This window comes from Pelophylax lessonae (genome assembly GCF_965119305.1).
Source record: "Pelophylax lessonae genome assembly, chromosome: 5".
In the NCBI taxonomy this organism is placed as follows: Eukaryota; Metazoa; Chordata; class Amphibia; order Anura; family Ranidae; genus Pelophylax; species Pelophylax lessonae.
In genome coordinates, this window is record NC_138772.1 from 254,633,383 (window position 1) to 254,661,033 (window position 27,651).

Sequence of the window (27,651 nt, forward strand, 5' to 3'; positions counted from 1 at the left end):
CCAAGAAAATGGCCGATCAATGCATTCTTATTGGGAAACCATAAAAATATGGCCGCCCATGCATTTCAATGCGGAAGTCTGCAAAATTAAACTGAACGATTCTACAGCAAAATGGCAGCCCCCATGGTGCGCCATGCAGTCTCCAGGACCCCGTAAGGGGTCCCAATGATAAGTGGCATCGGGGGGTCCCCAGTATCGACCCCCACCAGGATTAACCCCCTCCCAGCAGACCTTCTATAGCAGCCTCGGTGCGTCCCCCACCCAAGGACCCCCATCGCTGACTGAGGTAGGGACCTCTATGACTGGTGGTGAGGGAGGCCTTGGGGGAGCCTGGTACCTACCGAGAGGCCCGGGGGAATGAGGGATACCCGAGAGTATGACTTTTCCAGGGAAGGGCCCACATCCACCCCAAGACCTCCAGAGTTATGGGGGACACTTACTCACCATACCAACATTATCGGGTGGGCAACACTCCAGACAGACTGCCTTTCCACTCGGGTGGGGGTGCTGACGACCAAGGGGTACACTGCGACTCAGGCCGAACCAGGTCATGTAAGTCCAGGCGAGGCGTTTCCCTCGCGGGCCAGTCCCCGTCTATTGGAGCTTTGTCATGGTGAGGAAAAGCGCTGAGCTATAACCTGCTCGCTGGCCGGGCTGGGAGACCTTAAGGATCTAGAATATCCAGGCCAAAACCCAGTCCGGCTGTTAAATGCAGTTCTCTCAGGAACATAACTAGCTAAAAAATTTAATTTTGAACAAAGGTTCCCTTTAAAATAAAAAAGCAAGCCAAGACCAAAGTCACAGCTGGGAACTAGGTCCTACTCCTAAACTAGGCAGAAACAAACTGAAGCCTATAGCAGAGTCTGTGGGTGTATGTCTGCAGGTACTACCCCATAGGCGTGGTAAAGATTTTTCCTGCCTATTGTCCTACTCCTGAAGGGTGCAGCATAACCCATTGGTCACGAAGAATATGAAGCTGCGTCTGTCATTGAACGATAGAGAAAACTTTTTGTGAGCCAAGAAGGACGGGCCACGTATACGACGAGGTTCCTTACCCTTACCAGCTTGTGGAAAAAAAGTTCCCCCCTGTGAGATTTCTAATGATGTCATCCAGGGCAGCTCCAAACAGGTGATCTCCCTGAAAAGGAAAATCAGTTAAAGCTTTTATTGAGGTCTGGTCCACAGACTAACAAAACACGCCTAAGGACCACTGGGGAAACAGACAGACAGTCTAGAAATCAGGGGAGCCGCATCACAGATAAACTGCAGCCCCTGGACCAACTGGTCCACCAGCTTTGCAAAGACAGGGGGGAGCTGTTCACCCTTAAGGTCACAGCGTAAAAGCTAAGCCCACTCGCTCAGAGTTTGTGACACCAGAGCAATGGTGAAGACCAGCCTAAGTGCTGCAGAAGTGGAGGAATCCTGCAAATCAGATAGCAGACCCCTCAGGGCGGGCCCAGTCTGCGGCGGCCAAATCAGATTCAGGATCTGAGGAGACAGATGAGGCAAAGGAAGGCAGGGGGCACTTTTTACTAGCCCGCCGCCCAAAAGCCACCTCCACCCGGGACACAAAGGACTCTAGGACCGCCATCAGGGCATTCATGGCTGGTTGGGACCTGGAGGGCCCCGCATGCTCGGAGAGGGGTCAGGTAGGGAAATATGCTCCAAAGACTCCATGAGGAAAAAAGGGACCCCACAAAACATGCAAAAAAACACTGCTAAGGGACACCCCCACAGCGTGGTAACACCACCCAGTCACCAGCAACAGAGCACCCCCCCGATCCTGCAGCAGAGAGAGAGAGAGGGAGGACCTTACCAGACAGTCACCGGCAGCACCAGAATAAAACGTACTGCATGTGCGGGGTCTAGGAAGGAAAGCAACTCAGGAGTTAGCAACCAGGGGATAAGGAGGGGCTCCCACAGCCAAAATCACTGCCCAGAAGGCTCCTCTGTAATGGCCGCCGTTGATTTTCAATGCTGGACCAACGCAAAATGGCCGCTGGACTACGCAAACATGGCCACCGGCCTATGCACAATACAGGCAACAACAAAATGGCGGCTCCACGAGGCTCCCAGGAGGGATCTTTGGGGCCCAGGCTAGACACAAGGAAAGGGGGGAACCGGGCAGGAGCCCCCACCAGGTACAGTCCTCCCTCCCCCCACGATCGCCCAGTCGCAGGCGGCGCACCCCTCCCATCCCCAGTACAGTGCCCTGCCCCAGAAGCAGTCCAGACCTCTACACTACACCATGTTAAGAGGGGGGGGGGGATGGGTGGGGGATTAAATGACCCACAGGGACCAAAAAAACCATGATTAAAAAAAAAAAAAAAAAATAGTGAGGTATTTAAAAAAAAAAAAAAAAATACGAGCAGAAACCCTAGAGAATAAAATAGTGGTAGTTGCAATATTTCACGTTACACAATATTAGTGCAAAGGTCTAGGAAACACAAAATTTCAGTAAAAAAAAAAAAAAAGTTAATTTTGGGGCACTCAAATGCAATAAATGACCAATTTTTGGGTAAAATATAAAAGATTAGGTTGCGTCGAGTAACTAGGTACAAAACATGTCAAATCCTAAAATTGTGTGCCTGTGAAATGGCAACAAACTTCAGTACTCTGTTTTCCATAAGCCACATTTAAAAAGGCCCTACAGGTCATCAGTTTAGTGTTGTGTTAGAATTTATTGCTCTCACTTCGATGTGCAATGATATGTAAAGTGTATAGCAATCGACATTTTCATGTGCAGGCGCTTCTGATGCATGAATTTACATTTGTGCGTGTATGTATAGGGGGGTGGGGGGGGGGCTCCAAAAATTTTTGTAGGGGGAATTGTATGTGCTTCAGTAAAATCTTAATTTTTTTTTTTTTGGGGGGGTGGGGGGGGGGATATTTGAAGTGACTGCAAAGGAAAAAACGTATTAAAAAAAAAAATAACAAACATGTTCTGCTCACCTGCTCTGTGCAGTGGCTTTGCACAGAGCTGTCCCGACCCTTTTCTTCTCAGGTCCCCTGCAGGTCCCCTGCCGGTGCTCTGTGCCCCTCCCCCTTGCGGAGTACGCGTGCATGCTCGCTCTCTCCCGAGCTAACTCTCTGCTTCCACAGGACAGAGTGTGGCTGAGCCCTACCTCCTGCTCCCGCCTCGATGGCTGTGATGGACAGAAGTGGGAGCCAATGGCTCCTGTTGCTGCATCTCAGCCAATTATTAGGGAGAGACTCGGCAGATCCTCGGGTCTCGTGAACATGGTAGGTAAGTATTAGGGGGGCTAAGGGGAGAGCTGCACACTGAATGTTTTTAACTTCATGCATAGCATGCATAAAAGGTAAAAAAACTTTCAGTCTTTACAACTACTACAATCTTCAGGCCTACAATTTATTTTTAAATGTGTGCAAAAAAATTCCAAAACCGACTGGCAACAAAAGGGTTACACTGTTTACTTAGGCCCCTTTCACACATAGGTCCATTCTTCCGTTTTTCATCCATCCGTTGACGGATAAAAAACAGACATCAATGCATCTCTATGGAAAAACGGATGACAACAGATGATCATCTGTTAACATCCGTTTTCATCCACTTCCGTCAATGTCCGTTTTTTTGAACGGATGAATGCCCTATTTTTCATTCGTCAAAAAAAACGGATCAGATGAAAAAGGGATGTAAACGGACAAACGGTCCGTTTTTCATCCATTTTTGCATTGGTAGTGGATCTAAAAAAAAATTAAAAACGGATGAAAAATGGATGAAAGAGGACGAAAAACGGATTAAGGGCTCTTTCACACGGTCCGCCTCCGTAGGCGGATTCGTGCTGCTCAGCGGGGATCGATCCGCCGATCCCTGCTGAGCCGGCGGATGACAGCTCCGTCTCCGCTTGCAGTGCGGAGAGGGAGGTGTCACAGCTCCCGCTGCTCTCTATGGGGGATCGGATGAGAGCGGAACGTCTGTCCGCTCTCATCTGATCTGATCCAATCCGATCCCTGAACGGATGGAAAAATAGGGTTTCCAACTGTCCAGATTTCACGGACAAGATCGGATACGGATGGCAGCGGGTGTCAGAGGAGGTGTCTCCGCTGACATCCACTGCCACATAGAGCTGCATGGAGGATCCGATCAGATCCGCCTAAAAAACTGACAGGTGGATCTGATCGGATCGCCCGTGTGAAAGAGCCCTAAAAAGGATGGAAAACGGATGAAAAACTGATACATTTTGACGTGACTGAACTGATGAACTGAACGAACCGTATGCTATCCGTTTGTCCGTTTTTCATCCATCCGTTGACGGATAAAAAACAGACATCAATGTATCTCTATGTAAAAACGGATGACAACGGATGATCATCCGATAACATCCGTTTTCATCAATGTCCGTTTTTTTGAACGGATGAATGCCCTATGTTTCATCTGTCAAAAAAACGGATCGGACGAAAAATGGATGACAGCGGATAAAAAACGGATGACAACGGATGAAAAACGGACAACAGATGAAAAACGGATGACAACTGACGGAAAACTGATAAAAAACGGATGACAACTGAAGAAAAAAGGATGAAAAACGGATAGGAACTGAGATGAAAACGGACATTGACTGAAGACAAAAAACGTGACTGAACTGATGAACTGAACGGACCGTATGTGTGAAGGGGGCCTTAGGGCTCTTTCACACAGGCGGACCGTTCAGATCCGCCTGTCAATTTTTTTGGCGGATCTGAACGGTCCCCCCATGCATCCCTATGGGGCATTGGATGTTAGCGGAGACATGTCCGCTGACCTCCGATCTGTCAAATCTGGACGGATGGAAACCCTATTTTTCATCCGTCCAGCGGATCGGATGAGAACGGACCGACGGTCCGTTCCCATCCGATTCCCCCATAGAGATGTATGGGGAACTGACAGCTGTGTCCTCGCACACAGTGTGCAGAACAGCTGTCATCCTCCTGCTCAGAGGGGGATGGCCGGACTGATGCCCCGCTGAGATAAACTGAGTCCGTCCAACAGACAGGCTGTGTGAAAGAGCCCTTAGGCTTTAATCTCACCAAGAACAAGCTCAGAACACCTGATATGCACATGCTTTATCCAGGTCATTGACTCACCAAATAGTAAATAAGATAACAACTGTGGACCATGTACATTTGCAAAGTCAGCAACAGCAGCTTCTATCTTTGCATTGTGATAGTTTCTTGTAAAGTAAATGTCACGCTGCTTATCAGGCCCACTACAACAGTACATTTTCAAGAGAAGGAGTTGGAAATACATACACCATATTACACCTTTTGCACTCGCTCTTCACTCCAATAAATTCCAGTTGAGACTGCTGAACCACGTCTAGCGCAGACTGTAAAGTTTTAACATAACATGTCATACAAAGAACCAACATATAAAATGCTGTGCATCAAGTTATATAGAGATACAATTTAAAAACTAAGCATCCTGCCTAAATGTGATTACAATCCTTAAAGTAGAACTACAGTACAGGCAAAACTTTTTTTTTTTTTTGGAGAGAGCAAGAAAGGGTTATAACCCCTGTCAGATTTTTTTTTTCATTATCTGTGTCCCATTGCAGAGATTTCAATTCCCTTCCTGTCCCAAAGCCATACAGAAAGTGAGAGGAAATCCTTGCAAATGAAGGGAATTTCTTGGGAACCCCCAGATATCGAATGGAAAATGTCACCTCTAGTACTTTTCCAGGGACAGCCCAAAATTTGGGGATTTCTTTTACTTTCACTTTCAACGGTAATGGTAAAAAGGACAAATAGGGTGAATCTCAGGGACACAAACAGTAATAAAAACTGACTAGTGTTCTAATCCTGCTCCACTCTAACCAAAAAAAAAAAAAAAAAGTTTTGCCTTTAGTTACACTTTAAAATTATATTAAACACATACGGTTTAATTTTTATTGTCTTTTCTATTTCTGTATATGCATTATGGCACAAAATGTATTTTAATTTAAAAAAACAAACAAAAAAAGAAAAAAACAAGAGACAACAAAAGTACCTATTTCGTTCACTGGTGGACACAGCTCTGTGTGTTCTTAGACCCTTGGGCTTATGCTGCTCTGTCTTCAGGAGTAGGACTAGGGGAAAACAGTTTTGGCTACACCCCTGAGGCAATCCCAGGGGGTATACCATCATTTCCTGCTATAGGACTTCAGTTTTTTTCTGCCTAGTCAGGAGTAAGGACCTGGTTCCCTGCTGGGATCTCTGGTCCTGGCATTTTTTTCTTTTTAAATGGAATTTTTTCCTCCTTTGATATTTTCTGTTCCTGTGTGAACTACAATCAACAGCCGGACTGGGCGATGCACCGTATATCATAGATCCTTACGGCCTTCCCAGTCTGGCCTGCGAGCGCGACCAAATTATTAGCTCCGCGCTAGGTTGGCCGGTGAGTGAAACACCTCACGAGGTCGCACAGCCCTGGTCATGACAGCGGTCACGACCAGAGTCGCAGCGTACCTCTGGCCACAGCACCCCTCATTCCAAGATGGTGGGGTGGACTGACGGGAGTGGTTCCCACTTAATTCCAAGGTGTGGTGAGTAGTGTACCCCCTCTTTTCTCTGGGAAATGCTGAGGTGGACGCAGCCCCCCCATGTCCTTCCTCCCCTCATGTTTTCCCCCTTCCCCTTAGCAGGGTTTTTCCCTGTAATGGTCACCCTCACCTGCACCCATCCCTCTGTCTTTGTCCTCCTTTAGGTTGCACGGGTGTTTTGTGGACGAGGGTTAGTTAGGTGCTGGGCTGGAGGGTGATGGGAGTGCACCACTGACAGCTCCTTTTTGGGGATGCCTGCATTTATTGCTGTGCGGGGGTCCCACGGGGGCTCCCCCCTGGCAGATTAAAAATTCCCTGGGGTACCGCATGGCGCCGCCATTTCGACACGGATGGCTGTATTCAGTCTCGGCTGCCTTTTTTTGTGTAATCCAGCGGCCATGTTTTAGGGATTTCCCATGTTATTCTATACAGCGGCCATTTTCTTGAAGTCCAGTGCAGTGACGTATGGCGGGGGCCTCTAGTGTCAGTGCTTCCTGATCGCAGTGGGGCAGGCAGTTTGGCGCTTTGGATCCAGCTCCGGGTGCATGGTGGAGTCCCTGTGGGTATACAGTTCTTCCTCTGCTATAGACAGCGCAGTGGCTGCGCTGATCCTTGTGGTACCTCAGCTGTAGCGGTGTGCAGGGGTTTTTTCTTTCTTACAAAAAAAAATAAAAATTTTTCTTGTGCACAGTGCGGCTCCGAGTTAACCATGGAGCCCCTACTATCTGACCCACTCTTTGAAGCTGCGGGACGCTCTGGGTCTCAGTCTGCCCTGGCAGCCATGATGCGGTCCTGCGGTCACTTTGTCAAAGGTTGATATGACCCTGCAAAGGTGGCCTAGAAAGAAGTGCCCCCCACCTTCACCTGTATCCTCTGCCTCCTTGGAGTGTGAGGTGGATTTGGCCACCCGCTGGGTCTGTGTCCACGCACCCCGAGTGCTCTTACATTGAGCATGAATCCTCTTCCACTGCAGCCGCGCATTGAAAGGCACTGGTGGAGTCACTGATTGTGTCAGTGCGAAAAACTTTAGAGTTGGAGGACTCGGCGACGCCGGTGCAGTGTGGCACCCACAGATCTTCCCCTTTCCTGCCTATTTTGACGAGATTGTCGCTAGTCAGTGGGGATCCCCGAAACGCATGGTTGGAATACCTAAGCGTTTCGCTAGAAGATATCCCTTTGTGGAGTCTCTCCTGAAGAAAACAGAGGTCGGTGGACTCTCAGGTTTCCAGGTTAAATAAGGCCACACTTTTACCAGTTGAGGATTCTCCATCCTTTAAGGATCCTGTGGACAAGAGAGATGAGGCTTTTCACCGTGGCAGGTTCAGTTTTGAGTCCATCGCTTGCTATCACCTTGGTATCCCAGACGGAATGGGCAAAAATTTTACGACAAGCTCTGGAAGGGGATCAACATACTCCTTGGCTGGCGGATCAGTTGATTCAGGGGCTACAGTATGTTTGCAAAGCCTCTTTGGATGCAGCTCCTTGGCTATCTGTGACAGCAGTGATCCTTCGCCACATGATTTGGTTGAAGGACTGGTCGGCTGCCCAGGCTTCTAAAAAGGTGCTGACTGACCTACCTTTGACCTAAGTTTGTTCGGTGCTTCTATGGAGGAGATTATTAAGGGCCTTACGGGAGGTAAGAGTACTTTACTTCCGCAGGTTGCTAGGGGCAAGGAACCTCGTCATAATTGTAGTCCTATTTTCTCAGCTCACAAGCGGCCCTATCGTCCGACTGGATTGCAGGAAAAGGGTTCAAGATCCACCTGTATTTTCGCAGGCGGCTCCAAGAGACCCTGTAATGGTAAGTCAAAAGCGGGCCCTTTTGCTTCCGTAGACAAGCCTTCCTCTGCCCGAAGGGGTGCTCTCACCTGTATTTGGGGTTGGGGAGGTCTTTGTTTCTTTCCGGACCTGTGGACCCTGCTCATTCAGGAAAAATGGGTCTACGAGTGGATTTGGTTCGGTTACAAGATTGAGTTTTGTTTTCCTTCCTTCCAACTTACGCCTGTCTCGCGATGGGCTGCAGGGCCTTTAGGGGGCAGTGCAAGACCTGTTAGGACAAGGAGTTATTGTGCCTGTTCCAGATTCAGAACATTTTCAAGGTTTTGTTTTTCAAATCTGTTTACCGTTCCCAGGAAGAAAGGCAAGGTTCGCCCGATCTTGGACCTCAAAGCTCTGAACCACTTTGTGCGGGTTCAGAAATTTTGGATGGAGTCTATTCGCATGGTAGTGGCATTCCTTGATCAAGGGGATCTTTTGGCTTCTATCGATATCAAGGACGCTTACCTTCATATTCCAATATATGTCGGGCACCAGCGTTTTCTTCACTTGGACTTGCCATGGGCGAGGAACACTATCAATTTGTGGCGTTACCCTCTCGCTTCAGCTCCTCGGGTGTTCACAAAAGTGTTGGCCCTGGTGTTGGCCTTGCTCCAGCAGAAGGGGATCGCGGTACTAGGCTACCTAGACGATCTGCTTCTGCGTGCAGAGTCTTCACCGGCTCTAGAAGTTGATCTGGACAATACTGTGCGAACTCTAGACGAGTCCGGATGGACACTAAATTTTCAGAAATCGGCTCTGACTCCGTCCACCAAACATGACTACTTGGGTCTGACGCCGGATTCAACCTCGGCCCGGGTGTTTCTTCCACAGGTGAAACTACTGAAGGTGCAGGATGCAATTCGGCTCATGTTGTCCAACCACTGGTCGTCACCCAGGACTTGCATGCAAGTGCTGGGTCTGATGGTCTCCACCTTCAAGGTGGTTCCGTTTTCTCAGTTCCATACCAGACCTCTGCAAAGGAAGATTCTTGCCAAATTGAACAAGGATCCACAGTCACTAGATCCTGTTGAGCCGGGGTACGAGAGGGTCTCTGATATAGTGGCTCCGCTCTCCGGCGCTTCACCTGGGGGAAGTCCTTTCTTCCCCTGTATTGGACAGTGATTTCCACAGATGCCAGTCAGTCTGAGTGGGGATGTGTCCTGGGCGTATACTTGGTTTAAGGTGTTTGGACTCGAGGAGTCCAGTCTGCCGATCAACATCCTGGAGATTTGGGCGATCAGGCTTTGTCTATCTCAGTGGACGGATCGTCTGCAGGGATGCCCGGTGAGGATACAATCGGAAAATGCTACAGCTGTGGCATATGTCAATCATCAAGGGGGCACAAGAAGTGCCCTGGCGGCCCGGGAAGTAGCCGGCATCTTAGGGTGGGCAGAACGATATGTTCCGGCCCTCTCTGCTGTGCACATTCCGGGGGAGAAAGATAATTGGCAACTGGATTATCTCAGTCGGCAGACGTGGGATCAGGGAGAATGGTCTCTCCATTCGCAGGTGTTTCTTCAACTGTGTCTCTGGTGGGGGACTCCCGATGTGGACCTGTTGGCCTCCCGTTTCAAAAAGAAGGTGCAGAGGTTCATGTCAAGGTCCCAGGATCCTCTGGCCAAGGCCGCAGACGCCCTGGTGGCCCTCTGGGGTCAGTATCATCTGATTTACGCTTTTCCTCCAATACAACTTCTGTCGAGACTGCTACGCAAAATCCAGGTGGAAGGGGTTCCAGTCATTCTGTAGGCGCCAGACTGGCCTTGCTGGTCTTGGTACACAGGCCTGGTAAGGCTAGTAACAGATGTTCCTTGGAAACTTCCTCTCAGGGAAGATCTTCTGTCTCAGGGACCAATCTTCCATCCTGCTTTACAGTCACTGGCTTTATTGGCATGGCTATTGAAAGCCAGGTGCTGAAGAATAGAAGACTGTCAGAGTCGGTGATTCCTACTCTGTTGAAAGCTAGGTAATCTACTTCTAGGAAGGTTTATCATCAAGTTTTGAAGGTGTACATTACTTGGTGTGAGTATCGGGAGGTTCCCCTGTTTACTTTTCTGTGTCTCGCCTGTTGGAGTTTCTACAATTAGGTGTAGATCAATGTTTGGCTCTGGGCACCATCAAGGGCCAGATTTCCGCTTTAGCCATATTTTGCCAAAGGCCCTTGGCAGCGAAGTCCTTGGTTCACACTTTTGTGCAGGGGGTTCGCCATCTGGCTCCTCAGGTGCGACCCCTGGTACCTCTGTTGGATCTCAATTTGGTACTGTCAGTACTTTAAAAGCCTCCTTTGAAAATATTTGTGAACTCCCTCTGCTAACTGTCACAGAAGGTGGCCTTTTTTGGTCGATATTACTTCTGCTCATAGGGTGTCGGAGTTGGCTGCATTGTCCTGTCGGCCGCCTTACCTGGTGGCTCACAAGGACAAAGTGGTGTTACGACCCTATCAGGCGTTCCTTCCTAAGGTCATCTTCGGGTTTCATTTGAAGATATTGTGTTGCACTCTTTATGTCCTAGGCCAAAACACCCTAAAGAAACTGCTCTACATTCCTTGGATGTAGTTCAGGCAATAAGGGTGTACCTGTCGGCGACTGATTTGATTCGGAAATCCGATTCTTTGTTCTTACGGATGGACCTCAAAAGGAGCAGGCCGCTTCTGCTGCGACTATTTCCAGATGGATCAGGCAGACAGTGGTTCAGGCCTATTCCATGAAGGGTCAGGTTCCTCCTTTCCCTGTCAAGGCGCATTCTACGAGGGCGCTTAGTGCCTCCCGGGCCTTCCGTCATCGGGCGTAAGTGGTTCAACTGTGCAAGGCAGCTACGTGGTCATCTGTACACACATTCACAAAGTTTTATAAGGTGGATGTACTTGCATCTGCAGATGCTGCGTTCGCCCGCAAAGTTTTGCAGGCTGTGGTTTCAGACTCCTAAGGGTGTATTTTTTCCTGGTGGTGAGCTCCTGCTTTTACCTGGTTGGCTCTGTTTAGTCCTTGTTTCGAATTATATGTAATGCTGTGTTTTTCCCACCCCCTCATGTTGACACTGCTTTGGGACATCCCATGTCTAAGAAGACATGGAGCTGTGTCTGTCGGTGAATGAAAGAGAAAAAAAAATGGATTTTTCTCTTACCGTAAAATCCTTTTCTCTGAGGTTCACTGACAGACACAGCACCCGCCCCTTTGTTTAAGTTGAGTTATGTAGTCTTCTGACACTGCTTGTTACAGTCCTAGAGCAGGAAGTGATATTATACCCCCTAGGACTGCCTCAGGGGCGTAGCCAAAATTGTTTCTAGTCCTACTCCTGAAGAGAGTGCAGAATAAGCCCAAGAGTCTAAAAAGACATGGAGCTATGTCCATCAGTGAACCTCAGAGAAAAGGATTTTACGATGAGACAAAAATACATTTTTTTTCTAATCGATATACAGCGATCACATGACCCAGATCTTTCCCAGCCTGTCTGCAGGGAAACAAAAGCAGGAGCTTCTAGTCCTCTGCTACTGGTCACATGTTCAAAATAAATAAAATATATGTAAAATTATGAGTAAAACATATAATCGATATCAATAAACCGTTTTAGATTTTTATACCCTTTTTATATTTGCATGACAAAGAATTACTCCCTTTTAAGATAACATTTTGTTGCTTTGCAGCCTGAAATGAAGACAGACACATTTTTAGTTTTAACCAGGTGTATTTACTCAGTGCAACTTTTAACATCCAAGTGAAAGATATAACATAAATGCCATCAAATTCTTGAGGAAAATTTGCTGCCCTCTGCCAGAAAGTTGTCAATGGGAAGGAGGTTTTCCTTCCAACATGACAATAACCCAAAGCACACAGCAAAAATTACCACACAGTTGAAGGAGAAGGAGAAAAAGGCCTTGCATGGCCTAGTCAGAGCCCGAACTTAAATCCCATTTAAAATCTATGGAATGACTTCAAGATTTCAGTCCACAAACGGTCACCATCAAATTTAACTTGACTTAAGCAGTTCTGCAAAGAAGAGTGTGCAAAGATTGCAAAGTCTAGATGTGCAAAATTAGTAGAGACATATCCCAAAAGACTAAAGGATGTAATTAACCACTTGCCGACCAGTCACTGGGACTGTACTGCGGCAAAGTGGCTCGATTCCGTCCAGCGACGTAGACCTACGTCGCTGGACTCCTCCCCTTGTGGGCGGCGCTCGCACGCCGCCGGAGGCTCGCTCCCGCTGTTTTCAGTCACAGCGGGAGTCCGGCCAGGGGAGGAGCAGCGGCGATTGCCGCCGCTCTTCCCCGATCGTCGGAGAATCGAGTCTGGAGATCCGCCCGCTTGTGTAAACAAAGCGGGAGGTTCTCCTAAGTGACAAACAGTGACAGATTGCAGGGTTCAGCATAGCTGAACATGCGATCTGTCCCTGTGTCACTCAGTCACCTCCCCCCACACACGTTAGTAAGCACAAGGCATACATTAACCCCTCCCTCTCCAATAAAATTAACCCCTTCCCTGCCAGTGTCATTTTTACAGTAACAGTGCATATTTATAGCACTGATTACTGTAGTAATGTCACTGGTACCCCCAAAAGTGTCAAAAATGTCAGTCAAGGGTCTGGTCAGCCGCTATGTCGCAGTCCCGCAAAAAAAAAAAAAAAAAAATATTGCAGCTCGTCGCCATTACTCGTTAAAAAAAAAAAACACCAAAAATGACAGAAATCTTTCCCTTAGTTAGTAAACGCAATAACTTTTGCGCAAACCAATCAAAATACGCTTATTGTGATTTTTTTTAACCAAACATAGGTAGCAGAAAACAAATTGGCCAAAAATTTTAAAAAAAATTTGATTTTTACATTTTTTTTGGGGGGGGGGGGGGTTTCATATAAAAAAATTTGAAAAATATTGTTGATTTTTTAAAAATTTACGCTCTTTTTTTGTTTATAGCGCAAAAAGTAAAAATCGCATAGGTGATAAAATACCACCAAAAGAAAGCTCTGTTAGTGGGAAAAAAAGAACGTAAATTTCGTTTGGGTACGGCGTCGCACGACCGCGCAATTGTCAGTTAAATTTGCACAGTGCCGAATCGCAAAAAAGTGGCCTGGACATAAGACAGCAAAATCCTCCGGTGGTAAAGTGGTTAAAGCAAAGGGTGGTTCAACAAAATACTGACATAAGGGGGGTGATCCTTTTTTCAACTCCGATTCTGTTTTTGAATGAAAAAAAAAAGACATTTCTGACATGTTGGTGGTGGTGATATATCTTTTACTTGGATGTTATAATTTAAAGTACATACAGCTGGATAAAACAAAAACTGTCTGTCTTCATTTCAGGTTGCAAAGCAACAAAATGTGATCATTTTAGGTGAAATGAATCCATCAATCTACATATAATATCCCACACCATTGTTTTTAACTAGTTAGTGGGCATGGAGGAGGGAGGGAGTGGGCTGTCATTTAACACTGTGTATACACCCACATTTGTGACTATAGTCACATGGACTGCTCAGATGTGATGAGTAGAATTTGCTCAGCATAGAAACTCACTGAAAACTTAGCATGTGCAGTGTTGCCACCACAGCTGCAAAATCCTTAGCTGAATTAGGGACATGAACAGAAGGTGGAGATGAGGAGCAGCAGGATCATCCAGGTTTTGTGCATAATACAAAAAACAAATCCCATAGTGACTGAGTATGAACAGCATGTAAATACAGCATTTATTGATAGTTTATGATGTGGATTTAGTGACACTTTACTCCAGTCAGAACATTTTTTTCATCTTATACACAGATCTAAAGATTTAAAGGTTAGGATCTGCAAGGTTTTTCATTCTTAAAAGTATAACAAAATAAAAGAACTAACATTTAATATATTGCAGCCCACCAGTCAGATTTGGTGCCTGCATTGATGTTCTATTTTTCCAGGGTTTTTTTCCCCCCTTTTTTATCACCTGGTGATTCTGCTAGGAATACTCTTCCTGTCAATGCTCACTCACTGCACCACATTCGTAGAAAAGCAGCATTGTCCCTCTGGGACAGGAAGTTTGTTAGGAAAACTAAATAGCTCTTTAGCTCCCCTTTTCCTCTTCATCATAGCATATTGGGGGGGGGGGGGGGGGTTGGTTCCTAGCCTACAAAAGTAAAATGGACAGAAGTGATAATACTTCTTGAGATACAGTGCATCCGGAAAGTATTCACATCGCTTCACTTTTTCCACATTTTGTTATGTTACAGCCTTATTCCAAAATGGATTAAATTCAATACTTTCCTCAAAATTCTGCAAACAATACCCAAAAATGACAACCTGAAAGAAGTTTGTTTGAAATCTTTGCAAATTTATTAAAACTAAAAAAAAATCACATGTATGCAAGTATTCACAGCCTTTGCTCAATACTTTGTTGAAGCACCGTTGGCACCAATTACAGCCTCCAGTCTTTTTGAGTATGATGCTACAAACTTGGCACACCTATTTTGGGGCAGTTTCTCCCATTATGCTTTGCACGACCTCTCAAGCGCTAACAGATTGGATGGTGAGCGTCGATGCACAGCCATTTTCAGATCGCTCCAGATATGTTCAACCGGGTTCAAGTCTGGGCTCTGGCTTATTTTGGCGATGTGCTTAGGGTCATTGTCCTCTTGGAAGATGAACCTTCACCCCTGTCTGAGTTCAAGAGCACTCTGGAGTGGTTTTCATAAAGGGTGTCTCTGTACATTCCTGCATTCATCTTTCCGGCAATCCTGACTAGTCTCCCAGTTTCTGCTGCTGAAAAAATTCCCACAACATGATGCTGCCACCACCATGCTTTACTGTAGGGATGGTATTGGCCAGGTGATGAGCGGTGCCTGGTTTCCTCCAGATATGACGCTTTTGATTCAGGCCAATGAAATTCAAGGGGCGTTACAGCCGTTTCTGTGTTTAACCACTTGCCTACTGTGCACTTAAACACCCTTCCCATCCAGGCCAATTTTCAGCTTTCAGCGCTGTCACACTTTGACTGACAATTGCGCGGTCATGCTACACTGTACCCATATGAAATTTTTTTAACACAAATAGAGCTTTCTTTTGGTGGTATTTAATCATCTCTGGGTTTTTTATTTTTTACAAAAAAAAAGAATAAAGACAGAAAATTTTGAAAAAAAAAAAAAAAAATTTCTTATTTTCTGCGAGTAAATTTTGAAAAACTGAATTTTTGTAAAATCTTACCTGTAAAATTCCTTTCTCTGAGTCCTCCGACAGTCGCCGCCATCTTCATATTCGTCACAATGGGGTATTAGACTTTTCTCCGTAGGAGTAGCTAGGCAACAGAATATGTTAACATTAAAGCTTTTAACATATCCCACCCCCAGGGGGTGGTCCCCTCAGTCAATACCCTCCTACTTCCTGTATCCATATCTCAGTTTCAGTGGAATAGCAGTAGAGTATACAACCAAACCCCAAAAGAGGGGCGGGGGCGGCGACTGTCGGAGGACTCAGAGAAAGGAATTTTACAGGTAAGATTTTACAAAAATTCCGTTTTCTCTTACGTCCTCCGACAGTCGCCGCCATCTTCATATTCGTCACAATGGGGACGTCCCAAAGCATTGCAAACATGAGGGGTGGGAAACACAGCCGCGCCTAAAGGCAACGCAGTCACCACATCAGAGAAAGGAACCTTACCAAAGGAAGCAAACCAGCTGGGCAACATGAAAAAAAGTGTGCTCAACAGGAGCAACAACCCAGGAAAAACAAATAACCCAGGGATAAAAAACGTATCCCAAACAGCCTTGGGTCCAAAACAAGGGACCCTAAGGAACTGCCACACTAAGAACCTTGCGGCCAAAGGAAGCATCTGTCGATGCCTGAACATCCACTCTGTAGAATTTTGTGAAAGTGTGCACGGTCGACCAGGTCGCCGCCTTACACACCTGGGCCACAGAAGCCCCATGACGACAGGCCCAAGACGTACTCAGAGATCTAGTAGGGTGCGCCTTCACAGGCATAGGGAGAACTTTCCCCTTCAAAGCATATGCCTGTTCAATGGTCTGTCTGATCCATTTGGCGATGGTAGAAGCCGACGCCGCCATGCCCTTCCGAGGACCCTCTGGAAGGACAAACAAAGAATCCGTCTTGCGAAAAAGACTCAGTCGATTTAAGGTAAACCCTAATCGCCCGAACAACATCCAAAGAGTGCAACCGCACCTCCTTCGGATGTTTAGGCTTCGAGCAAAGCGAAGGCAAAGGCAAGACAATGTCCTCATTGAGATGAAACTCCGAAACTCGCTTCGGAAGAAAGGAAGGATTAGGTCGCAAGACCACCTTATCCAAGTGAATGACCAGATACGGAGACTTGCAGGACAAGGCCGCCAGCTCCGACACTCTGCAAGCCGAAGTGATCGCCACCAAAAAGGCGACCTTCTTGGACAACATAGCCAACGAGATCTCCCTGATCTGTTCAAAAGGAGCATGTTGTAACACAGATAGAACGAGATTCAAGTCCCAAGGAGGCAGAGGTTCCCTCCTAGGAGGGACCAGATGTCGCACTCCTTGAACAAAAGTGCCAACCAAGGAGTTAGAAGCCACAGGAAGTTGAAAAAGAAACGGCCAGAGCAGACACCTGACCCTTGACCGTAGCCAGCGCCAAACGCTGGTCCACACCCGTTTGAAGGAAGGACAACACTCTAGAAACCGAGTATGTGCGAGGTGAAAACCCCCTGGACTCACACCAGGCAAAATAGGCCTTCCAAGTACGGTAATAGACCTTCCCCGAGGAAGACTTCCTCGCGTTGATCAAAGTGTGAATGACTTCAGGGGAGAGACCCCTATCCTTCAGGACCTCGGTCTCAACAGCCAGGCCGTCAAAGCCAGCGACTGTAAAGCAGGATGGAATATCGGCCCTTGAGACAGGAGATCGTCTCGAAGAGGCAGACGCCACGGGGCGTCGACCGCCAGATTCACGAGGTCTGCGTACCAGGACCGGCGAGGCCAGTCCGGAGCCACAAGAATCACCGTGCTGTGTTCCGAGTGCAACCTGCAAAGGAACCTGGACAGCAATTGAATCGGTGGAAACACATACATCAGTCGATACTGATGCCACGGAGCTACCAACGCGTCTGACGCGTCTGCCCGAGGATCGCGCGTCCTTGCCACGAACCTTTTCACCTTGTTGTTCAGACGAGACGCGAACAGGTCCACATCTGGAAGACCCCACTTTGCGCACAACTTCTGAAAGACATCCGGGTGGAGAGACCATTCCCCCTGGTCCAGGGTCTGGCGGCTCAAGATAATCCGCCTGCCAGTTCTCCACCCCCGGAATGTGAACTGCCGATATCGCCGGGACGGGAGTCTCGGCCCAAGACAGAATGTCGGCTACTTCCCAAGCCGCACGGGCACTCCTGGTGCCCCCTTGGTGGTTGATGTAGGCCACCGCCGTGGCATTGTCCGTCTGCACCCGAACCGGACGGCCCTGCAGCCTGTCCATCCAACGTCGAAGGCAGAAATTTATCGCACGCAATTCCAGAATGTTGATCGGAAGGGAGGACTCCCCCTCCGACCAAGTTCCCTGGGCGGACAGAACGCCCAGAACACCACCCCAGCCCGACAGGCTGGCATCCGTGGTGATCACCGTCCATGAAAGAGGACGAAAGAAAGAACATGCCCCCTGACACCGTCGGGGACTGGAGCCACCACAGAAGATCCCTTCTGGTGCGATGGCTCAACGAAATTTGGAGATCCAGAGATTGTGGTCGCCCGTCCCACCTGGACAGGATCTCCGCTTGGAGACCTCGCGTGTGAAACTGGGCGAAGGGAATCGCCTCGAAAGCCGAGACCATCAACCCCAGACATCTCATGCACGTCCGGAGCGACGAGCACGGAACGTCCCTGAGGGACCTGACTTCTTCCTGAAGAGTCCTGAGTTTGTAGTCTGGCAGGAAGACCTTCGCCTGGACCGAGTCCAGGATCATTCCCAGGTAGGGAAGCCGAACCGACGGACCCAGCGTCGACTTTGGAAAATTTATCGTCCAACCAAACTCCTGTAGAGTTTGCAACGTGACGGACAGGTCCTTCTCCAGACCCTGGCTGGTCGCAGACCGAACCAGAATATCGCCCAGATACCCCAGGACAGAGATGCCCTGGGCTCTCAACAAAGCCAGAACCGGCGCAAGCACCTTGGTGAAAACCCGCGGAGCCGAAGCGAGACCAAAAGGTAACGCCACGAATTGGTAGTGATCCTCCACAATAGCGAATCGAAGGTACCTCTGGTGACCTTCGAAAATCGGGATGTGAAGGTACGCATCCATCAAATCGATGGAGGCCATGAATTCTCCCGGAACCAGGGCAGCCACCACCGACCGCAGGGATTCCATGCGGAACTTGCGAACCCGCACAAAGCGGTTCAGAGCCTTCAAGTCCAGAATTGGACGAACCTTGCCCTCCTTCCTGGGCACGGTGAACAGATTGGAATAGAACCCCCGAAATCTGTCCTGATGAGGAACCGGAACCACCACTCCCTGAGCCCTCAGGTCCCGCACCGCTAGGTGCAGATCCCGCAAACGCTCCGGAGACAGTTGAAGATTTGAGGGAAAGAATTTGCTCTCCGGCCGGGAGAGAAACTCAATCTTGTAGCCAGATTGAACGATTTCCTGAACCCACCTGTCCCGAACACAGGCCAGCCAGGGTTGAAGAAAACCGAGCAAGCGTCCCCCCACCCCAGAACTGGATGAGGGCGTCCCTTCAGGCGGCATTGTTATGGGCAGCGGGTCCGGACTGTCCGGACTTCTGCTTACCTGACCACGGCTTCTTTTGGGAGCCTTGAACGGTTTGCCCTTATAGTGCGACCGAAAGGCACGAAAGGACCCCTGAGAAGGCCGAAAATTAGCATGCTTCTTACCAGGAGCCGCCTTAGCCTTGGGGAAGTGGGGCAAGAGCGTGCTCTTACCACCCGTGATCCCCTTTATCAACGTATCCAAGGATTCTCCAAAAAGGCGAGATCCATCATAAGGCAGATTGGCTAAGGTCTTGCGCGAACATTGGTCCACAGACCAACACTTTAACCAAACCAGGCGGCGAGACAACACCGCCACGCTGTGTACACGTGCAGCCAACGGCACTAAATCCAAGTCCGCATCACACAAATACATGACACCCTGATGGATTTGATCCACCATATCCAACGTCGCCGGTGAGGCCGAATCAGCCACCAGGACGCGCCTAAGCACCTGCGTCCAACTCGCGACAGCCTGGGCTGCCATAAGAGAGGCAAACAGAGCTTTTAGCATCGAGCCCGTAACAGAATAAGTATGACGGGCAAGAGACTCCAGTCTCCTATCCGTGGCATCTCGGAACACCGGAGAATCCTCTGCAGGAATCGCAGTGGACTTATTCAAAACTGCGATCGCGTGATCCACCGGAGGAGGTACACACCACCGTTCATCAGTAGTAGGCGTGAAAGGATAACGCTGCTTGAACCTACTTGGCACAGCAAAAGGCTTGCGTAAATTGCGCCATTGTTCCTTAACAGCGCGCTGAAAATCATCAGTGCAGGGAAAGACCTGCGATGTCTTGCGTCTTTTCTGCGTCCCATAAGCCGCCAAGGCAGCGGGAGGACACAGCTCATCCTGCAAACGCAGCGTTTGTTTTATAGAAGCAACCAATTCATCCATGATTGCAAGCTCTTCAGGCGAGCCAGGGGGGGAATTATCAACCCCTTCAACCTCAGCCTCCACCTCGGACCCCACGAGATCCAGGGAGGAACGGGACCCTGATAAGGAGACCCCAGCCATAGCAGCCCCATCACCATCACCCTCTGAATCAGAGGAAATTGAAACTCTGGGCCTTTTTGCAGACTGAGCAGCCACAAGCATTTGCACCTGAGCAGCAAGGTTAGCCACCACCGCAGCCAAATCCCCCCCTGGGGGGGAAACAGCAGTCCCTTGGCTTCCCACCAGAGTGGCAGGAAATTTGCCTTCCTGAGAATCTATTGCCCCAAAAAAATGCTGGAGAATAAAGGGTTAACTGCCCCTTTAACAAGCGCGGCGAGCGCAGCCCACCGCACACACATACTAGCACAATGAGACCCCCACAGGGATAAAACTTAACTCAGGCAAGGATATAGGAAGAAGAGAGGATAAAAACCTGGAGAGACCACTGCTGCTGCCGCCTCGATCGGTGCGCCCAGGGAAAAGGAAGTGATGAAACTCAGGGCGCTCTATGAAAGCCTATGGAAGGCTACAAGAAAATGGCCGCCTGCAGTGTAATCATGCGGCCGGAGCGAGCGCAGCCAAAATGGCGCCGTTTGGCGCCGAAAACGCCGCTCCTCCACTACAGTGAGGACCGCAGAACATACACCACAGCATAGTAAAAAAACATGGCGGACCGCCGCAGCGATCGCTGTATGTGCCCAAACATGAAACATCATGCCCCACAGCACACAGCCTGTCACACATCCACAGTCTGACACAGATAGTGCAGCACAGCCCCCCCCCCCCTTGCAGCCCACAGCATGCAGCCAGAGAGATAGGGAGCTTAACAGTGTGAACAGAGGCAGGTTACACAGTCCCAGACTGACACCCCCCCAAACAGACAGGTCCCCACACAGATACACTTACCTCCTAGATGGCGTGGGGAACCCGCACAGGCGAACAAGCCACTGCACATGTGACAGGGAGAGTCGCAGTCAGGACGCAGAAAAACTGGGGTTGAGAAACCGCACAGCGTCCAGTGAGGTAGCCACCTCACCATAGCATCCCTGCACCGAACAGGGATGGGTCGTTCATTGTGTCAGGAGCGTTACCTGACTGAACGCTCGATGGCAGGCTGGGAAGCCACTGACCCACAACCTGCGACCAGGGGGATCAGCCCGAGACCCAGCCCGAACGAATCCTCTTCATCAGAAGAACTAACTAAAGCTGACAAAAAGAACAGCTAAGTAAAGAGAGAGAAAAAACTCAAACAAAAATCAAAAAAAGAAGAGAAAGGCTGAGACAAAATGCCCCAGCATAGAGACATCCAGCTACTCCTGACAAGCTAGACATTGAAACTGAGATATGGATACAGGAAGTAGGAGGGTATTGACTGAGGGGACCACCCCCTGGGGGTGGGATATGTTAAAAGCTTTAATGTTAACATATTCTGTTGCCTAGCTACTCCTACGGAGCAAAGTCTAATACCCCATTGTGACGAATATGAAGATGGCGGCGACTGTCGGAGGACGTAAGAGAAATACATTTTTCTCCTTCACTGATGTGCGCTGATGAGGCGGCACTGATGGGCACTGATGAGGTGGCACTTATGGGCACTGAGGAGGAGGTACTAATATGCCGCACTGATGAGCACTGATAGGCGGCATTGATAGGCGGCATTGATAGGCGGCACTGATAGGCACTGGCGGATGGCACTGATGGACACTGACAGGTGGCACTGATGAGCACTGATGGGCGGCACTGATGAGCACTGATGGGCAGCACCATCAGTGCCCACACTCAGTGCCCATAGTGCTGCCAGTCAGTGCTCATCAGTGCCTAGATGAGCAGGCACTGATGAGCACTGACTGGCAGCACTATGGGCACTGATTGTGGGCATTGATGGGGGACACTGATGGTGGGCACTGTGGGGGGCAATTTGTATGTTTTTTTACCTTTTAGTAATCAGGGCACTGGTGATCAGTGCCCTGATTACATGTCTCTGTGTCCCCGGCGGCTGACGGCTCCCCCTCCTTCCTCACACTGCAGGCTCTGTGTGAGGAAGGAGCGCCGGCGATGAGAGATGATCTCATCTGTTTACATATGAGATCATCTCTCATTGGATGGTCCGATCACGTGGTGAATGGCCGCTGTGATTGGCCATTCACCACGATCTGTGATTGGCTGTGTCCAAGGGACACGGCAGACACAGATTCTCCCCGATGCGCGCTCGCGGGAGCGCGCAGGGAGCCTGCTTCTGGGAGGCCGTTTAAAAACGGCCTCCCGAAAATTCGAGTGCGAGGAAGTTAATAAACACACTCACCTGTCTCATGATCAAGCGATGCGGCTGCCTGAAGCCTCGGTTCTTTCCCTCTCCTCAACATCACTAGTGTGGGCACCCAGCTGTGACAGTTTGTGGCTTCACAGTCTGGTGCGCACTGCACATGCGTGAGACATGCTGCGCATCCTGAATGGCTGGGCAATCTTCGGGGATCTGTGACATGTTCCAGAAGATTGTAGGGAGGGAGGGGGAGAGGGGAAATTCCGCTCGATCCACCTAGGAGGCCCGAGCGGAAGTGGGAGTGGGCACCTGTCAAAACTAGGTACCGGCTCACCCCCCCCCCCCCCAAAAAAAATTACATGTAAAATGTGGCAAGTCAGGAGGTCAGGATTACATGAAGCGGAACTTCCACTTTTGGATGGAATTCCGCTTTAATATTTTTTATATCAGACCAGAGAATTTTGTTTCTCATGGTCAGAGTCCTTCAGGTGCTTTTTGGCAAACTCTCCGCGGACTGTCATGTGCCTTTACAGAGGAGTGGCTTCCGTCTGTGCCATACAGGCCTGATTGGTGGAGTGCTGCAGAGATGCTTGTACTTTTGGAAGGTTCTCCTCTCTCTGCAGAGAAACACTGGAGCTCTGTCAGAGTGACTATCGGGCTCTTGGTCACCTCCCTGACTAAAGCCCTTCTCCCCCAATCGCTCAGTTTGGCCAGCCGGCCCACACCTGGAAGAGTCTTGGCGGTTCCAAACTTTTTCTTTCATTTACAAACGACAGAGGTCACTGCGCTTATTAAGACCTTCAATGCTCTAGAAATGTTTCTGTACCCTTCCCCAGATCTGTACCTCAATACAATCTTGCCTCGGAGGTATACAGACAATTTCTTGGGACTTTATGACTTGGTTTGTGCTCTGACATGCACTGTTAACTTTAAGACCTCATATAGACAAGTGTGCGCCTTTCCAAATCATGTCAAATCAACTGAATTTACCACAGGTGGTCTCTAATCAAGTTGTAGAAACATCAAGGATGATCAGTGGAAACAAGATGCACCTAAGCTCAAAACATCAGTTTTGCCAAATTTTATTGTACTATTGAACATATTTTGTATGTGCTTTTTTCTTCATATATTTTTTTTTGGTTATATCAATAAAACATTTATTATATTTAAAAACAATTTTTACTCTTTCTCGAGTGGCCTATAAAGTCCCACCCCTAGGGGATTCTCCACAATATGCTTCATTAATCAGGATGTGGCACTCACCTTTAGGAACATAGCGGGAACACACCTACAAACTAAGCTCAATTTTGAGTGTCATGGCAAAGGCTGTGAATACTTATGTAAATGTGAATTTTAATCCGTTTTTTATTTTTAACCACTTGCCATCCGCGCTACAGCCTATATACGGCTGCAGCGCGGACTCGAATTTTCGGGAGGCCGTTTTTAAACGGCCTCCCAGTGACACGCCCCCAGCGCGCTCCCGCGAGCGCGCTGCGGGGAAAATCTGTGTCGGCCGTGTCCCTTGGACACGGCCGATCACAGATCGTGGTGAATGGCCAATCACAGCGGCCATTCACCACGTGATCTGGCCGTCCAATGAGCGATGATCTCATATGTAAACATATGAGATCATCTCTCATCGCCGGCGCTCCTTCCTCACACGGAGCCTGCAGTGTGAGGAAGGAGGGGGAGCCTCACAGCGCCGGGGACACAGCGATGTAATCAGGGCACCGATCACCAGTGCCCTGATTACACAAAGGTAAAAACACACACACAGTGCCCCCCCATCAGTGCCCACAGTGCCCGCCATCAGTGCCCCCCAATCAATGCCCACAATCAGTGCCCATAGTGCTGCTAGTCAGTGCCCATCAGTGCCTGCTCATCTAGGCACTGATGAGCACTGACTGGCAGCACTATGGGCACTGAGTGTGGGCACTGATGGTGCTGCCCATCAGTGCCGCTCATCAGTGCCACCCGTCAGTGTCCAGTGCCATCCGCCAGTGCCCATCAGTGCCGCCTCTCAGTGCCGCCTCTCAGTGCCCAGCAGTGCCACCTGTCAGTGCCCAGCAGTGCTGCCTATCAGTGCCCAGCAGTGCCACCTCTCAGTGCCCAGCAGTGCTGCCTATCAGTGCCCAGCAGTGCCGCCTATCAGTGCCCAGCAGTGCCGCCTATCAGTGCTCATCAGTGCCGACTCTCAGTGCCGCCTATCAGTGCCGCCTATCAGTGCTCATCAGTGCGGCATATTAGTACCTCCTCATCAGTGCCCATAAGTGCCACCTCATCAGTGCCCATAAGTGCCACCTCATCAGTGCCCATCAGTGCAGCCTATCAGTGCCCATCAGTGCCGCCTCATCAGCGCCCTTCAGTGAAGGAGAAAAATTTATTATCAAAATTTACTCGCAGAAAATAAGAAAAACTTTTTTTTTTTTTCAAAATTTTTTGTCTTTATTCTTTTTTTTTGTAAAAAATAAAAAACCCAGAGGTGATTAAATACCACCAAAAGAAAGCTCTATTTGTGTGAAAAAAATGATAAAAATTTCATATGGGTACAGTGTAGCATGACCGCGCAATTGTCATTCAAAGTGTGACAGCGCTGAAAGCTGAAAATTGGCCTGGATGGGAAGGGTGTTTAAGTGCACAGAAGGCAAGTAGTTAATATATTTACAAAGATTTCAAACAAACGTCTTTCACGTTGTCATTATTGGGTATTGTTTGTAGAATTTTGAGGAAAATATTGAATTTAATCCATTTTGGAATAAGGCTGTAACGCCCCTCAAACGCCTATGCACAAAATACAATAGACACAGTGCTGTTCACATTATAAAAACATGAAGTGTTAGCGTCGCCTCGCTTCACTTCAAAACTGAGGCCTTCATCTCGAGTCAGGAGGCGTTTGAAGCCTTTCAACGCCTCCCATTTAAGTCTACGGCAATGCGCTGCAACCACACTGGCATACTGTTTGTGGCGCATTTGCATTAGTACATAGAATTTTAGCTGGTTGTTAAGGAGCAGGCAGGAAAGGCAGCCGTTGCGTCTTTAAGAACCCATGAGTAATCAGCTGCAGGTAAATAAAAAATATAAAAAAACAAAACAAAAAAACAGCGTGGGGTTCCTTCTCTCCCAGTCCATAGCAGGCCCTTTGGGTCTTGTATGGACTCAAGGAAGGAACCCCACACCGAAATGTAAATAAAAATGGCATGGAATCCCACCCAAGACACCATACCAGACCCTTCGGTCTGATATGGATTGTAGAGGTAAACCCCACGCCAAAAAAAAAAAAAATGGAAAAAAAAAAAAAAAAAAAACAGCGTGGATTCCCCCCCCCCCCCCCAAAATCTATACCAGACCCTTATCCGAGCATGCAGCCCGGCAGGTCAGGAGGGGGGGGGTGAAAAGCAAGCACCTCCCCCTCTCCTCCTGGACCATACCAGGCCACATTCCCTTGAAAATGTAGGGGTGGGTGCTTTAGGGCAGGGGGGCTCTGCGCTGATATTTATGGGGAAAAAGGCCTTGTCCCGAAAACCCTAGCTGGTGATTGTGGGGGTCTTCGAGCAGGGGGCTTATCGGAATCTGGAAGCCCCATTTAACAGGGGGCCCCCAGATCCCGGCCCCCCCTATGTGAATGAGTATAGGGGTACATTTTACCCCTACCCATTCACTCAAAAAAATAAGTGTAGTGTTACAATACACAAAAACAGTTTTTGAAAAGTCCTTTAGTAATTAAAGAATGTCCCCTGTCGTAACTCCAACAAGTCTTCTTTCTCTGGTCTACACCTTCTTCCTTCGGTCTGCCCCCTCTGCGGTCTTTTCCTTCCAGTGGGCTCTGCTCCCTCCGCCGATGTCATTGTCATCTTCTACTTCTTCTTCTGCCGCCACCATCAACAAGCTCAAAATAAAAAATCTAGTCCTGCTCGACGATCGCTCCCGCTGTTATGCAAGCTAAGCTGGCTGCCAGCTCTTACATAACTATGGGGCGTGGCCACCCGGTGACGTCACCTCCCGTGGCATTATGGGTTGCTGACGACACAAGGTGGCGGGGTCTCTGGGTGATGTTAAATAAAAGTTGGCAGACGGCTTAGCTGACATAACAGCGGGAGCGATCGTCGGAGCAGGACCACATTTTTTATTTTTATTATGGGCATAGTGGCAGCAGAAGAAGACGATGACGACATTGACCAAGGGAGAAGACATTACCGGAAAGAGAAGACAGTAGAGGGAGAAGACCAGGGGAAGAAGACCGGAGGAAGAAGACATCAGAAGAAGAAGACATCAGAAGAAGAAGACCGGAGAAAGAAGAACTCCAAGGGGACATTTTTCAATGAATAAAGGACTTGTCAAAAAACTCCCTGTTTTTTGTAACACTACGCTTATTTTTTTGGATGAATGGATAGGGGTTCAATGTACCCCATACTCATTCACATGGGGGGGCCAGGATCAGGAGCCCCCTTGTAAAAGGGGACTACGAGATTCCGATAAGCCCCCTGTCCGCAGACCACCACAACCACTGGGCAGGGTTGTCGGAAAGAGGCCCTTGTACCTATCGGCAGGTCTTTTATGGTCTTGGGGGGGGACCCCAATAGCAACCAGCTATTGTAGGCATTTGTGGTGCAGTTTTAACAAGCCAAAAGCGCTTGTCATAGGGTGTTTATACAAGTGTGTGCAACACACACACACACACATTTAAATATAACAGTCTGCAGTGCTTACACACAAATCCTTTGTGAAAAAATGAACATAAAATAAAGGACATGAATAACAATGAAACAATACAATGACTATCGACAGCTGTCATTTTTGCACAAAGGATTTGTGTGTGAGCACTGCAGGAATGGTTTATTGTTTATAGTATTTTGGAAAACTGTTGTTTTTTGCATCTGCCTGGTGTTCAGCTTTTAAGCTGTATAACAATCAAGGTTGCCACTCATCAAGAAAACACTTTCATTTGTGCTGCTTTTGGAGGATTTAGGCTGTCTCCTAGCTGGCTTCCCCACACATCTTTTTACCACTTTCTGCTCTCCTATTTGAACTTGAGTCATTTACTGTAATGCTTTGTACAGTAGAACCCAGACTGCAAGAGGAAGGTCAGCACTAGTAGACAAAGGAACACAAAAAAAATAGGGAGCAGCGGGGCTTTAACGGTGTTGGCCTTCCCCCTTCAGTAAGACTCAAGATAGGCAATTATATCATATAATATCATATAAATTAGTTTATTTATTATAGATAATTTAAAAGAATTTTGGTCATAGACCACATGATATAAAATCAAATCCAAGCAAACACATTGCACATCATAATGAATAAATTATGGTAACACCACCCACAGACTAAAAGGACCCCCCCCCCTTTTATCCAGATCTGCTGTATATTACAGTAACCATAATATGAATAATATGGGAAAGTCCTCTCGAAGCTTTTCGGC

At 48.4% G+C, this 27,651-nt stretch overlaps 1 protein-coding gene across 1 annotated transcript in view; it reads right to left on the reverse strand.

Annotated features, from left to right (window-relative positions):
- Positions 1–27,651, reverse strand: part of ICE1 (interactor of little elongation complex ELL subunit 1) — a 478,826-nt gene that overhangs the window by 324,622 nt on the left and 126,553 nt on the right. Inside the window, exon 7 of the mRNA XM_082258761.1 lies at positions 5,251–5,327. Coding sequence (XP_082114887.1) covers positions 5,251–5,327 — 77 coding nt within the window. The remainder of the gene's footprint in view (positions 1–5,250; positions 5,328–27,651) is intronic.